The 15279-nt window shown below is 54.9% G+C and overlaps 1 protein-coding gene across 1 annotated transcript in view; it reads left to right on the top strand.

Moving 5' to 3' along the window:
• ABCA3 (ATP binding cassette subfamily A member 3) overlaps positions 1–10659 on the top strand; it is an 86091-nt gene extending 75432 nt beyond the window's left edge. Inside the window, exons 27-31 of the mRNA XM_074965726.1 lie at positions 3432–3619; positions 4108–4278; positions 4705–4892; positions 5039–5112; positions 7404–10659. Of these exons, the coding sequence (XP_074821827.1) occupies positions 3432–3619; positions 4108–4278; positions 4705–4892; positions 5039–5112; positions 7404–7535 (753 nt within the window). The 3' untranslated portion in view covers positions 7536–10659. The remainder of the gene's footprint in view (positions 1–3431; positions 3620–4107; positions 4279–4704; positions 4893–5038; positions 5113–7403) is intronic.
• The last annotated feature ends 4620 nt before the right edge of the window (positions 10660–15279 follow it).

The following is a 15279-nucleotide window of genomic DNA, read 5'->3' as shown; positions in this document are numbered from 1 at the left end:
TCTATTTCATTACACGTGTCTGACCTTTGATGTTGTCAAGGTTACTTCCCCGCTCTGAACTCTTGAGTACAGATGTGGGGACTGCATGAAAGACCCCCTAAGCTTATTCTTACCAGCTTAGGTTAGAAACTTCCCCAAGGTACAAACTTTGCCTTGTCCTTGAACCGTATGCTGCCACCACCAAGAGTTTTAAACAAAGAACAGGGAAAGAGCCCACTTGGAGACGTCTTCCCCCAAAATATCCCCTCAAGCCCTACACCCCCTTTCCTGGGAAAGGCTTGATAAGAATCCTCACCAATTTGTACGGGTGAGCACAGACCCAAACCCTTGGATCTAAAGAACAATGAAAAATCAATCAGGTTCTTAAAAGAATAATTTTAATTAAAAGGACCACCTCTGTAAAATCAGGATGGTAAATACCTTACAGGGTAATCAGATTCAAAACATAGAGAATCCCTCTAGGCAAAACCTTAAGTTACAAAAAGACACACAAACAGGAATATACATTCCATCCCGGACAGCTTATTTTACCAGCCACTAAACGAAAGGAAATCTAACGCATTTCTAGCTAGATTACTTACTAACTTAACAGGAGTTGTAAGGCTGCATTCCTGATCTGTTCCCTGCAAAAGCATCACACAGACAGAGAAACCCTTTGTTCCCCCCCACTCCAGCTTTTAAAGTGTCTTGTCCCCTCATTGGTCATTTTGGGTCAGGTGCCAGCGAGATTATCTTAGCTTCTTAACGCCTTTACAGGTGAAAGAGTTTTGCCTCTGGCCAGGAGGGATTTTATAGCACTGTATACAGAAAGGTGGTTACCCTTCCCTTTATATTTATGACAGATGTCCAGGTTGTGGGAACAGGGGATCAGCAGGCAAAGGCCCTCTCCTCAGGGCGGAGCTCCCAAAGGCTGTGTTCTGGCATTACCAGAGGTGGGGAATTTGCTTTCCCCTCCCCCTAGACGTTTCCCAGGAAATCCACGTCAAAAGTCCATTCTCCTCTGGCATGTTGTTCATTGTAGTCCTTATATCCTCCAATCAGGCCTTACATCCCATCACCCCCTCAAGGGTACAGACAGTCACGGCCCACAATAATCAATAAACTGCATTTAGTGCAATGGATCCCAAGTTACTTGAAAAACCTTGCTGAATTAAGTTTAAGGATACTGCAGGAAATTGCCATATCTGTCACAATTTCTATTTAAAAGAATGGTGGGTACTCAATGGAGTTGTAAGGCAACACATTCAATAAACCTAGTTACAGGAAATGTTTCACATAATGTATAATTAGCTGGTTGAACTCATTGCTGCACAATGAGATTTTAGCATGATTCAGACAAGTCTTAGACCTTTTATGGCTAATGAGAACATCTGCAGTTAGATTCGAGAGGGTTAAAATTATTCAGAAGGGATCGAAGCCCTGATACCTTATGGGATAACGTAGTTACTAACTGATGGGGAATCGATGAGAAACACCCCTATGGATAGGCTGTTCCATCATGTTTCTTTACCTTCCTCTGAAGTAGCTGGTGCTGACCGTTGTGAGACAGACTACTGGACCTCTAGTCCGTAAATGGGATGAGCTGGCCTTTGTCTGTCCATCTTGGTTGGCTTTCAGGAAATGTTAGTGAGGAAATGGTGTCAGCCAAAGCAGCAGTGTTTCTCTTGTTCACTAAGCATCTGGTAGCCGTGCAGAGAATCCGGAGAATGGGCCATGATCATTTAGGGTACTGCTGCTCCAGGCACGTTAACAATTCCTTCCCCAAGACAATCCACCTTGACATTGGGGATCGGTTTTGAGGGCTCTCCTCGAATCCTGACAAAGTTCCAACGAGGTTTTCTGTGCCTGTCCCTTTCCCCACGTTAGTTTGTTCTTCTCCCTGTCTCTCACCCCCAGCAGCCCCTCTTTGGGAAGCAGCAGACACAAGGGAGCACAGCACCCTTTGCACAGACACTGAATCTGCAGGGCCAGCTGCGGAATAAAACTGGCTAGGAGCTTGCGATCTTGTTTCACGCTGAAGCCGGTGTTGCAGCTAAGCATTCATATCTCTGGGCTCTGGTTTGCAGATGGTGTTGATTTGGGAGAGGGAACACAGAGTTAAGACCTGGAAAGCTAGCCAGCAGAAACTAATGCTGGGGATCAGGCCATAGGAGTCTGGTGCAAATGTCACTCGTGCAAGTGAGGATTTGGGGAGCAAAATACCAGATGTTCTGTACAGAGAGTAACTTTGCATGGTGCCCACTTGAGCTCTCTGAGTGACCAGTTTCTCCTCTTGCTTATTGCCAGGCAGTACATAGAGCAGGGGTGGGCAAACTTTTTGGGCCGAGGGCCACAAATTGTATGCAGGGCTGGGGACAGGGTTTGGGATGCAGGGTGTGGGAGGGGGTGCGGTGTGCAGGAATGAGCTCAGGGCAAGGGATTGGGGCAGAGGAGGGGTGTGGGATGTATGAGGGAGCTCAGGGAAGGGGGTTGGGGTGCAGGGTGTGGCAAGGGCTCAGAGCAGGGAGTTGGGGTGCAGGAGGAGTGCAGGGTGTAGCAGGGGGCTTAGAGCAGGGGGTTGGGGCGTAGGAGGGGTGCGGGCTGCGGCAGGAGACTCAGGGCAGGGGGTTGCGGTGCAGGCAGGGAGTTGGGGGGCGGGATGCAGGAGGGGTTCAGGCTCCCGCCCGGTGCCACTTACCTAAAGTGGCTCCGGGGTGGCAGCAGCACACACCGGGGCCAGGGCAGGCTCCCTGCCTGCCCTTGCCCCACACTGCACTGCTCCACTCTGGGAAGTGGCCGGCACCGCGTCCCTGTGCGGCCCCTGGGGGGGGGGGGGCACAGGGCTCCATGTGCTGCTCTTGCTGTGCCTCCAGGTACCTCCCCCGAAGCTCCCATTGGCTGCGGTTCCCCATTCCTAGCCAATGGGAGCTGCGAGGGCGGTGCCTGAAGGCAAGGGCAATGCACGGAGCCCTCTGCCTCCCTGCCCCGCCCCGGGCTGCAGGGATCCAGCTCGTGGGCCGTAGTTTCCCCACCCCTGACATAGAGTGTAGCTTTCTTTCCTGGTAGCCACAGCCAGCTGAATTGAGCCACACACAGAGGATCTGAATAGAGTAGTATGGTGTTGTCAGACTAGCAGTTCAGGAAGCTTGTGTAGGAATTGGCAAGCACCAGCCACCCGTGCTCTGGTGCTGTGGCTTCTCATGACTCATTATCCTACAGGCTGGTTAGAAGACATTTTAGTCATAGGGCCCTTTCAGACGTGGGTGTCTGTCTGGAGACCCAGTACATTCAGGGCTGTTGTGGTCTGAATCTACCCACCGATGTAATTACTGTAAAATAATTAGTATTGGAAGGAGTCTTTGTGGCAAGAACAAAGCTCCTCCTGCTGGTGATCTCAGTGAAATCAGCCCCTCGCTCTTGGCTTATTTTTTTTGGCCTGCCTTTGCTCCAAGGTCCAGCAGCGGATTGGCTACTGCCCTCAGTTTGATGCCCTGTTGGATCACATGACGGGGCGGGAGACACTGAGCCTGTATGCCCGGCTTCGGGGGATTCCCGAGCGCTACATCGGCAGCTGCGTGGAGAACATGTTGCGAGGGCTGCTCTTGGAGCCCCACGCGGACAAGCTAGTGAGGTCCTACAGGTGAGACGGAGACCCAGAGGCCTTCTGTGCCCAGACATGGCTCTGTGGGTGGGATTGGAAACCTGAATGCCTGCGGGAGCCTCGCCGAGTGGCTAAAGCTCAGGGCTGGGAATCAGAAGAGCTAAGATCTAGTCCCAACTCTGCCACAGGCTTGCTGAGAGGTTTTGGCCAGCCGCCCTTTCTCTGCCTGGGCTTAGCCATCTGTCAAATGGAGAAACTTTCCCTGCCTGAAGGGGCTGTGCAGGTAAATGCACCGCAGGGCACTGAGACACAGGCTTGTGCGAACTATTACCTGTTATAGCTGGGGGGGGAATGGTTCGAGGAGATGCCCCAGCTTCCCTCCTGGGGACTGCAGCCCCAGGTTTGTCCCCACCCCGGCATAGCCCAGACAGCTCGGCATCCCATAGAGCTGTGCACGATGCTCTCCCAGCCTGGCTCTCCCAGAGCTAGTTTAAAATTTGCCTGTCTTGTCGGTCCCTCCCTTGCAGCGGTGGCAACAAGCGGAAGCTGAGCGCTGGCGTTGCCCTGATCGGCGGGCCTCCAGTGATCTTCATGGATGAGCCCTCCACTGGCATGGACCCTGTGGCCCGGCGCCTGCTCTGGGATGCCGTGACCAGGACACGGGAATGCGGGAAATCCATCATCATCACCTCCCACAGGTGCCTGGTGCCCCTTTCCTTCCTGGGCTCCAGTGGGGAGAGGGAGGAGGAGGAAGTGGGGGGTGTGGAGGGGAAGGAGCGGGGCAGGCTGGTTGTGAGGTTCCCTGCAATGGACTAGCCCTTGCTCCCTGTATCCCAGAGCACCCAGCTGTATTGCACGGGCAAGTGTTCGTTGCACCTGCTGAATGACTATTGCAATGGTAGCAGTGCGCAGTCCTTCGCAGTGTAACCCACTCAGCTCTGTCCACGGCGTCTGGCCTGCGGAGCAGGGGCAGGGACGGTGGAGCTGGCATCCCACCTCCCACGTGGGTGAAGACCAGGTTCCCATGCCTGGCCCCAGTCCCAGGCAGCAACACCCCCGGATGTTCCAGCATCGTCGCTTCTGGGTGCTGCCTCCTTTCCATGGCTCTGTTCTCCTCCCTGCAGCATGGAAGAGTGCGAGGCCTTGTGCACCAGGCTGGCCATCATGGTGAACGGGCAGTTCAAATGCCTGGGCAGCCCCCAGCACCTGAAGAGCAAGTTCGGCAGCGGATACACCCTGCTGGCAAAAACCAGGGCCGAGGAGGAGGGCGACATGCAGGTGTTCAAGGCCTTTGTGGAGAAGATGTTTCCAGGTACAACCCCTCACTGGGATGTGGCCCCCGTTCATGCTGGGGAGCCCTAGGGGTGGGGCTCGGCAGCGTGCCCCGTTTGCACCCCTGCATGCGCATGTCGCCTGCAGTCTCCTAACTCAGCACTAACCTCTGCTTGTCTCCCCCAGGGAGCGTCCTGAAGCACGAGCACCAAGGCATGGTCCATTATCACTTGACCAACAAGAACCTCAGCTGGGCACAGGTGAGGGCAGGCCAGAGGCTGCTAGCATCTGTCCCAGGCCAACCCAGGCTTCTCCCTTTCCATAGCAGACACAAGAGGCACTGGAGCGAAGCAGGGAGTGAATGGAGGGACTTGGGTGGCCCTGGTCATTTGGTTGCCGTTCCAATGGATGGATTATCCAATGGATTATCCATCCATTCCAGCTGGGCTTTGCTTTAACACGCATGTCCACCAGGCCACTGACATTCATTTACTGGTGTCTGTTTAAAGAGACACTGTCTGTTTGAAATCCAGGCCATCAGAAGTCACTGATTTAAAAATAGCTTCAGCTCCTCTCCCTGCCCCTACTCTCCGTGCTAATCTTTCTGGCTTTCCCTCTCGCAGGTTGTTTTTTAAGCTGATTTTTGTCCCAGAGCAGATGGGTAATTGGAGGGGGCACTATTTCAGGAGGTCTTTAAATCTCTCTAGAATAGTTAGGAATGAGTCAGTGGTGTCCCCCACCCAACTCAGTGCTATGACTGGCACATGGTACCCAAAGCTGCTACAATAAAGAAATTCCAGTGTATGTGGGTGCGGCCAAAGGCTCTGCTAGTGTTGGGCCGTGCGTTAGCGGCTGGACTCTGGGTGCCCGCGGCGGTTGTACCGCTCCCGCTTGGGCAGCGCTGGGCCGTGCGTTAGCGGCTGGACTCTGGGTGCCCGCGGCGGTTGTACCGCTCCCCCTTGGGCAGCCCTGGGCCGTGCGTTAGCGGCTGGACTCTGGTGCCCGCGGCGGTTGTACCGCTCCCCCTTGGGCAGCGCTGGGCCGTGCGTTAGCAGCTGGACTCTGGTGCCCGCGGCGGTTGTACCGCTCCCCCTTGGGCAGCCCTGGGCCGTGCGTTAGCGGCTGGACTCTGGGTGCCCGCGGCGGTTGTACCGTTCCCCCTTGGGCAGCGCTGGGCCGTGCGTTAGCGGCTGGACTCTGGTGCCCGCGGCGGTTGTACCGCTCCCCCTTGGGCAGCGCTGAGAGCTTGTGGGTGATCACAGCCTTTGGCTCTCAGCCCAGTAGGTGCCATGACTGGGGCAGCTTGCCCTGACTGAGTGTCTCTGGAACTGATGTTTCCTCTTTGGCTTGGGCAAAATGTCTCCCTTTTTGGGGGCTTTCAGATTTCTCTTGGCAAAAACGATTGCCCCGGAAACAGCCAAGCCAGCCTGCCTGGGCTGGGGGTTGCTGAGCACTGCAGCTCTGAGGGAGCTCTGCTGCGGGCGGGGCATCCCCAAATGCCTTGGAGTGACTCGCCCTGCTGCCCACGCCCCCTGCTGGTCCTGTGCATGGAAACCTCTGCTTCAGTGTAGCTGACCGTCCTGGGTGAGAAGTGCTTCCCCCGTCCCTCTCTCAGCTCTCACCTGCCACTTGTCTCCCCTTCCCCTAACCCTCGTCCCTGGGCTCTGTGTCCCCCTTCATCTCCTCTCACCTGGCTTGTTGCAGCTCCCAGGTCCAGCACATCGAAGGCTCCTGGAAGCATGACCCTGTCGCATACACCCATTGCCCCGCCCCCATTTCTCTTCCCTCTGCTCCTGTTTGCCTTGGACTTGCCACCAACCTAGCCCTTCGGGCCATGTCTCTGCTACTGGTGTGAGAGCCGCCTTCTTTGCAGCTCTCTCCATCTGGAACAGCCTCAGTCTCTCAGTCATGCTGACTCTCAGTCTTGTCAATCTTATCTGAGAGCCTCTGTTCCCCCTTCCCCCTCGCTCTGACTCTCTCCTGTCTTCCTGAGCCGCTTGCTGAGCTCAAAAGCGCTGTGGGATGCAATTTGCACAGGCTGCGCCGTGCAGATTGTCCTGGCCTGAGCCGCTTGCCTTGGGTTTCAGTGAACTGTGCAACCCAGTTGCTTCCAGCCCAGGGACGTGTTCTTTAAACGGGCAGACTCTTCACGAAACACCCTCCACCTTGAGCCCCAGCAACCCCCCTGCCAGGTCAGGACAGTCAGCCCCAGCTCCTGTGGAAACCCATCCACTCCTGCCATTTGACCAGCCGGTGGTACCACAAGCAAGGTTCTCCTCCCGTGACCCCTGTCAGAGTGCAGCGCTGCCTGGAGCCAGCGCTGTGCCACGGGATACATGCCACCCTTACTGGGGCTCCTGGGCATCCCTGCAAGGTAGGAACCAAGCCTGCAAAGTGAACTCCCAGCCCTACACCCAGTTACTTAGGGGAGGCTTGTGTAGATAGAGATGCCTGATCTGACCTCTCTCATAATGCAGTCCAGAGAGTCCCACCCGGTTACCCCCAAGCCCAACCACGTGGAGTCACCCGGCCTCTTGTGCCTTCCCCTCAGGTCTTCGGAGCGCTGGAGAGAGCCAAAGAGAAGTTCCACGTGGAGGATTATTCTGTCAGCCAGATCTCCCTGGAGCAGGTCTTCATGAGCTTCACCCGCTTCCAGCACTGCACAGAGGAGCGAGGGAAATGAACAGAGACCCACCAGACCCCCTCCTGGACTGACCTGCTGCCTATACATAGTATATATAGAGACAGTAATTTATATTATCAGCGTGTCTTAAATAATGTATAAATGTCAGAAAGTTTTGACCAGGGTGTGTTGGGGTGGGGGGGAGGAGGCATCCTGTCTGCTCCTCAGTGCAGGGGTCACAAGGAGCATGGGATGAGGGGGTGTGCGAAGCACAGGCGGTGAAGAAGGTCTCCAACTTCTGCCTTTTGGGGAAACTTCAGAATTTTACTTCCCCCCTTCCCATCTTTAAACCAGCCGAAGAGAGGACGGTGCTCAGCGACGGGGGAGCAGCCAATGGAACTACAGAGCCACTGGAGTCCAGGGCTCATCTCTACACCACGGCTGCTCTGCTCCATCAAAGGGGGGAATCCTTGTGTCGAATGATCGGGTGGCGGGTGTCCTTGTCACCAATCCTTGCACACGTCTGTGTGGGGCGCTGGCAGCACATCCTGAGTGTGAGGGACCGTCACTGTTCAGCGTTCACTCCCATCCATAGACATGGCATCAAAATGCAGGGGAAGGGGGCACCAGCACAGAGGTGGGCACCTGATCCTGCTCTTTGCAGTTGCAGGCAGAGTCTCTCTGGCTTTGCAAGGAGCAGGAGCAGGCCCCGTGCATCCTTCTGGAGAGCTGCTTCGTTCCACGTTGGCAGCAGCATGAGACAGGTTTGTGTCGTAGCTGAGAACAGGAGGAACTCTCCCGACACCTTTCCAGAGAGTCCCCTCATCAATGTGCCACATCCCTGCACGTGCCTCATCCACCCAGAAACGCACTGGCATAAGGACCTGGCTTTGGAACTCATGCATGTCGAATTGTATTCCGTCAGGGCTTGCTGGGATCTAAGGGGACGCTGTCACATAGCTTAGAGCCAGCACTTCACTTGGGTCGTTGGGATCTGTTGGGGATTATCCTCCAGGGGAGCCCTTGGTGTTTAGATGGAAAGAAGCCACTTTCATGCACCAGGCCCTGCCAATGAATCTTCCGTCCATTCCGCCCCCGGGTGGGGGGGCCAGTGGCTGCTAAGGGGGACGGAGCTGTTCACTCTCTCTCTTTAAGCCTCCTAACAGCCTGTCCTGTTCTGACTTGACACTGGGGAGAGCTGCGTTCCATACCGAACTGGGCTGCAGCGATCGCACGCCATCCCGGCGCACAGCCGTCAGCACGAGGCGTGCTCTGTGTTGGGAGGATGTGAGACACCCACTGCCCAGGGAGCAGCTATCGGATACAACAGTCGCCCCCTTCAGAGACCGTCCTGCCTGCTAACAAGGGAAGGAGCCATGCCGGCATGCGCTCACAGGTGCTCTGAGTTCACTGCATGGCCTGCACTTACATCCTTCACGGACAGCGTTTAACAACCGTTCTGGGCTTCCAGGGATAAACACCCGCCATGCCCAGCACTGGGGCTGCAGCCCGCATAGAGCGAGCACTTGTGTTCTAGAGGGGCACCCTAGAGAGCGATCTGTGGGGACAACTCGTGGGTGATGTGCTGCAGAGCTGTCCGGGAAGGTTTGGCTCTGGAGCTGTAGTATAGACCCTGTGGGTGTGGCTGGAGAGAACCTTTCCTGGCGTATGGTCCAGACCAAGGCAGTGAAATTATATTTCCATCTGTCTGTGTCCCCTCCCCCAGTGCACACGCCCCACAGAGTAAATTCTGGGGGTGCAGGTAGACTGTCCCAGTAAGGACTTAGTGTGGAACAAGGGAACCCTGGTGATCCTATTCAGTAGGGTCGGGGTGCTCTAGGCCACCCCAGATCCCACCCTGAGGTTAGCATGGGCCCGTCTGTGCCAATGGGCACAGCATTTGCCTGTCGGACTTGCACAGCACCTACTACAACGAGCATCAGCTCAGCACTGAGCCCTGCGTATGCTGCCAGCTAGCTCACCAAAAACCACCCCGGGAGGCCAGGGACATGCCACTGAAAAGGGAAAAAGCTCCTCCTCCGACCCCTGAAAGGCTGCCTGTTGGTGGAAGACCCCTTGTCGTGGTTCCCAACCTGCAGCATGGTGTGATCTTCAGTGGAACCTCCATGCAGAGCGCCCTGTGGGGTACAGGGCACGGCTGATCTCTGTCGTGAGCTGGGCCAGTATCCCATTCCCTCCAAGGGAAGCCAGATGCTGGCTTGTTCAGATCCACATGCTGATCGTAACTGGTGTGAGTCTGGCCTCTACATAGCGCCCAGACAGGGCACGGCGTTTGGTGGTCAAGGAATAGCCACATCCCTGCTCTGAAGAGCTTACAGTCTAAATGGCAGAGGGGACGGAGGCAAACCGAGGGCTGGGAGGAGGAGGTGGGATTCCCTGGACCGGTTCATGGGGTTGCCATGCAAGACTACATGCTTTTAGTTCCTTCGGTGTTTTTTTTTTTACAGTGGGCTGCCCTGGTGTAGTGAATCCAAACACCTGGCTGCAGGGCTTCCGATAGGAGCCCAGCGTGGCCTGACACCAGTGCTGCTAGTGGAGGGGTAGTGTGGGGCCTTCTCCCGAAGGCACTCCGTGGAGGTGGACGACCTCTGGATCCAAACATGTCATGACTGGGACCCCTCTCCACTCAGCCTGGCCTGGGTACCTCCCTAGCAATGGCAAACTGCCCCCACAGCGGGCACCATTGCGCTCCCTGCGCAGCTTGCATGTCCCTCACCCTGCCGTGGGCCCGATCCTGCGGCATGCCGTGGAAGCGACCAGTGACAGCGGGCAGGATCGTGCTCTCCGGCTTGCAGAGCTGTCCCGGTGTGGAAGGGCCAGCTGAAGAGGCTGCGGGAGCAGCTGGTGATATGTTTGGGGTGTCTCGGTTCTCTCTCCTTTGCCTATAACCCAGTCTGATTCCCATGCTGGTGACTAGCTCCGTCTGTCTGACTGCTCCATGATCAGGGCAGAGCTGAGATATTGCACTATAGCTACACACACGATTGCACATAAGGAACTAATATTTAGGGGTGGGGTGCAGATTCCGTTTGAGTGGTCATGTCATTGGGGAGGTTTAATGTTTTTTCCTGTAACCAGCCCCTTTTCTGTTCCATTCCCCCTAATGTTACTACAGTGGTGCACCATGTTACTGTACTAAGAATGGCTCTGGCTCTTCACTGGGGCATGTGTCAGTTTTATTATTCACTCGCCAGGCGTGCGCACAAGGGCTCGGGTGCCTGGAAGGTGGGGAAGCTTTGGACCCATCAAACCCTGGGGGTGCTGAGCACATGTAGTAGATTCAGTGAATCGGCAGCTCTCACTACCAAAGGCCAGTCCTGCTCCCGCTTGGACCTGACTGCAATGGCAGTATCAATGGGAGCTGGTGCTAAGTGATCCATGGGCTGGGAGGCCTGGATACCCCTAAGTCCATAAGTTGATACAGCAAACGGTGGGCACCTGCTCAGTCAGGCACTGGGCGATCCAGCTGTCCTGCAGTTGTACAACCGCTAAGCAGGAAGGGCCCCGTCCTGCTCCTCTTGAAATCCATGGGAAAACTTGAGTGGAAGCTGGATCAGGCCAGGAAAGAATGTTTCCCAGTGGCTGGTTGATTACTGCTGGTGTGGGCAGGAACCCATGTGTGTTTTTGTGATTAACCCTTGCCCTGCTGGAGTAAACTGCTTGCTTTATTCTCCGACCCCACTCTCAAAAATCCCTGGGGCTGTCCCAAATTCTGTGGGACAGCAGGGGGCAAAGATGTGATTACAGTGTGGTGTCTGACATTGCAGTGTGTCTCTGTGACAGGCAGCTTTCCCGTGCAAGCTTTGCAGGTTTCAGACTAAAGATCTTTCCTTTTTGCCTTGTCACTGTCCCTAAACCCCCAATGCTGTGACATGGCTGAGAGGGGACTCTGAAGTGGCTGCTCTCTACAGTGGCAGCAACTTTTCACTGCAACTGTGTAGGGGAAATCTCTGGCCTGGCTAAGCAGCAGTTCTGCATAGAAGGACCTGGGGATTAGAGTGGATGAAACGCTGGATACGAGTGAGCAGTGTGCCCTTGTTGCCAAGAAGGCCAACAGCATATTGGGCTGCATTAGTAGGAGCATTGCCAGCAGATCGCGGGAAGTGATGATTCCCCTCTATTCGGCACTGGTGACATTACACCTGCAGTATTGCATCCAGTTTTGGGCCCCCCACTGCAGAAGGGATGTGGACAAATTGGAGAGAGTCCAGCGGAGGGCAAGGAAAATGATCGGGGCTGGGGCACATGACTTACAAGGAGAGGCTGAGGGACCTGGGCTTGTTTAGTTTGCAGAAGAGAAGAGTGAGGGGGGATTTGATAGCAGCCTTCAATTACCTGAAGAGGGGTTCCAAAGAGGATGGAGCTCGACTGTTCTCAGGGGTGGCAGATGACAGAACAAAGAGCAATGGTCTCAAATTGCAGTGGGGGAGGTCTAGGTTGGATATTAGGAAACACTAGTTCACTAAGAGGGTGGTGAAGCACTGGAATGGGTTACCTAGGGAGGTGGTGGAATCTCCATCCTTAGAGATTTTTAAGGTCCAGCTTGACAAAGCCCTGGCTGGGATGATTTAGTTGGTGTTGGTCCTGCTTTGAGCAGGGGGTTGGACTAGATGACCTCCTGAGGTCTCTTCCAACCCTAATTTATGATTCTAGGGGCATTTTCTCTGACCTGTCAGTGCCTGTTGGCTAAGAAATTGTCAGGATCCTGGTTACCCCTTGCATTTGTTGCGAATACAGGATTCATTGGCTTCACGTGGGGCTGCCTTGCCACAAAATCAGATTCTAAAGCCTACATTATTGAAAAGTCTCCATAGCATAAGCTAGAGCACCAGCTGGATTTGGGAGTGGAATCCTGCCCTGATTGCAGTCAATGGCAAAACTTCAGTGGGGTGCGATTTCAACCAAAGAGAACATATGTGCAAGGCCTGGCTTCAGCAGGCTGGGGTCTGTGTACCCCAGCACTCTCCTTTCCATTTCAATTTGCTCTTGGTTTGTGCTTTGCATCAAACCTACCTTGCTTGCTCTTGGAAGTGTCTCTGACGTGCTTTGAGTTTTAACCCCCTCCCCATCTGCAGCAAGAAAGCTCCACACAGCAATTCTGCCCTTCATAGTTCAAGGAACTGGATCTCCCTTTTTCAATCCTTTTGAATGATGTTTGCCCAGTGCAATAAATTCCCCCACCCCTCCCTTTTTTTTTTTTTGCAAAACACAGACCTGGAGCCTGAACACTTGCTTCGTGCCCACAGCGTGACCTGCAGGCCGTAGCTGTTACCTGGGTGCAGGAGCGTGCATGTTAGGTCTGTTTCTGGAAGGCAATTATCCCAAGTTTGTCAGCTCAGATCCCTCCAGCCCAGGAGTGGAACCGGAACTGAACCTGAACACTAATTTTGTCCTGCCTGCTGAACTGGAACCGACCTGGAAAAAAAAAGTTGGGTTACCAGTTGAAATAAAGGTTCGGCATGTTTTTAAGCTCAATGTTCAAATAAATGGCTGTGATCTTATTTTCGTTACAAAACCAAACCACCCCCAGGCATGTGAGTGCTGAGGATCTGTTCTCAGCAGAACGTTGCCTTCGAGTCAGTGCTTGGAATGGTCAGCCCCTGGTGCCGTCATGATTTCTCCTGCTTATTTAAGAACGCCCCCTGATTCTGCAGAGGCTTATGGCTGGGCTTAATTTGAGGCAGGGTGTGCAGCCCCACAGAGGTCAGTGGATCTGCTCACAGTGCATAGGGTTAAGCAGAGCTCCAGAGGTCTCTGGAGCATTGAGCCCAACTATAATAACGAGATCCAATGCCAGGAGCTAAGCCTACTGCAGCTTGAGTTAGCCCCAGAGCTGGAGCTGGCACCTCTCTCTGCTGTATGTCTTGCCACCACCCGCTGTTTCTCAGCACTCAGATGCCCAGTTTCCATGTGTCTGTTTCCTGCCTATGGCATTCTCTGCGTTTGTTGATTTTGATCTGGTTTTGTATTGGTTTGCTTGAAACCAATCTACTGTAAAGAGGAGGCTAGCGGTAGTGGTGGGAGGGAGGCGTTGACGTGAGACCATGTCATGTGCTAAGGCTTGTTGCTCTTGGATGGCCATGTGCGTGCCAGTCGGCTGCAGCGGTGAAGCTTGTCCCATCTTAGAAATCAACTGGATTTTCCTACCAGTGCCACCTCCCATTACTTGCCTGTAAAGAGCAACTCCCAGGGTGAACAGCTGGGCGGCGTTGTCCCGCCAGCCAGAAAGTGTGGAAGCGGGGAGTTTTAGTGACTCAGGCCTGGTCTACACTACACAGGTAGGTTGATGTAAGTGCCCTACTACACTGACATAACTCCACCTCCACAAGAGACGTGGGGCTTATGGTGGTGTAGCTAGGGCGACTAGACACTGCCTTACTTACAGGGGCTGTTGGCTGTCATTCTTGTCAATTTCACGGGTCCCTGCTGGAGCTGTGAAATTGACAGGAAAGGCTAGTAAGTTCCCTGTTGTCAACCTTTCACCCAGCTCACAACTCAGGCTGTCACCCTGGGGTGGGCGGGAAGCTCCAGCTAGAGCCCTGCTCCCCCCCGGCTCCCTGATCTGATCCAGCCTGCCCCCCCCCAGACTCCCTGCTGGGAGCCTGGCTGCCACCCGGGCTCCAGGTGCAGAGCTCCCTGCCAGGAACCAAGTAGCTGCTAGGCGGTGGGGAGCTGCACACAGAGTGGAGAGCCCAGGAGAGCCCCCCCATGCTGCCCCTTTTAAGTGGGTGGAAGCATTCCTAGTGAGGACACGCACCAGCCCCAGAAGGAGAGCAGTGTGGATGTGAAAACCCACAGTAATTGCTACAGTGACTGTAACTTACGTCTGTGATGTAGACGTGTCCTCAGTGTCGGTGTGTTCTGATGGGGGTAGCGTGAGCACTCAGTGACCTCAGGTGCAATCCCCCTCCCCAGCCCAAGGTGCCCTGGAGAGGATTTGGGCCACGGGGTCTGCATTGGATAATTAGCGGAAAGGGGGTTGACTGACACTGGGTTTGTATCAAGGAATCATTTCATTCACTGAATCAAAGTGCAGATTTGGGTGTGAGAAAATAGGGAAGCAAAATGCTCCCCACTTGCCTCTCCTGTTGGCTCATTATGTGTGTTAGAGCCGTAGCCAGAGCCCCTGTCTGCACTCAGTCTTCTGGTGCTGTCACTGCACAGGGGGACCCAGTCCCTTCCCCCGGAGCTAACAGGCTCAATGGACGAGCCCCACACAGTGGGAGGGGAATTGGAGGTGCAACGAGGTGACTCAACAGGGCCAGGACCTTACAGCAGGTCATAGGCAGAGCAGGGTCTAGAGTCCAGCTCTTGAGGCTGTAACTGACTGGTGTGAGGTCTCTTCCAAAGGCAAACATCTGCTAAGCTGAACCATGGGGTTCCCCTCTGCTAGGTGGCTTTGCCTCCACAAACCACTTTGGCTCATGGCTGCAGGGGACCCTCCGAGGCATCAGCCTCTTATTCCTCAGCCTGATTCCTCCCCATCATAGAGCCCCCTGTGTGCCAGCCCACAGCATTTGGCACTGGGGGCAGTTAGAGCTTCCCCATGGTGTCCCTTATGGCGGGCTCTGCCATATGGAGCCTCACTCATGCTGCTCAGAGCACTCGCCAACACGCTGGTGGCCCTGGGAGAGCCCAGCAAGAGGCCTTGTGGCTGCCAGCCACCGCTGCATAGAGCAGGTTGGTGGGGAGCCAGCACCCCTCAGTCAGCCCTTAGGGCACTGGCATTTTCCAGTCACTCAGCGCCACACTTGGGGGCTGGCCTGGCCCATCTAGTACTTTG

The sequence above is a fragment of the Natator depressus genome, chromosome 10 (genome assembly GCF_965152275.1).
Source record: "Natator depressus isolate rNatDep1 chromosome 10, rNatDep2.hap1, whole genome shotgun sequence".
Lineage (NCBI taxonomy): Eukaryota > Metazoa > Chordata > Testudines > Cheloniidae > Natator > Natator depressus.
The sequence above is the reverse complement of the archived record's forward strand: the minus strand, read 5'-3'. Positions and strand labels throughout refer to the sequence as shown.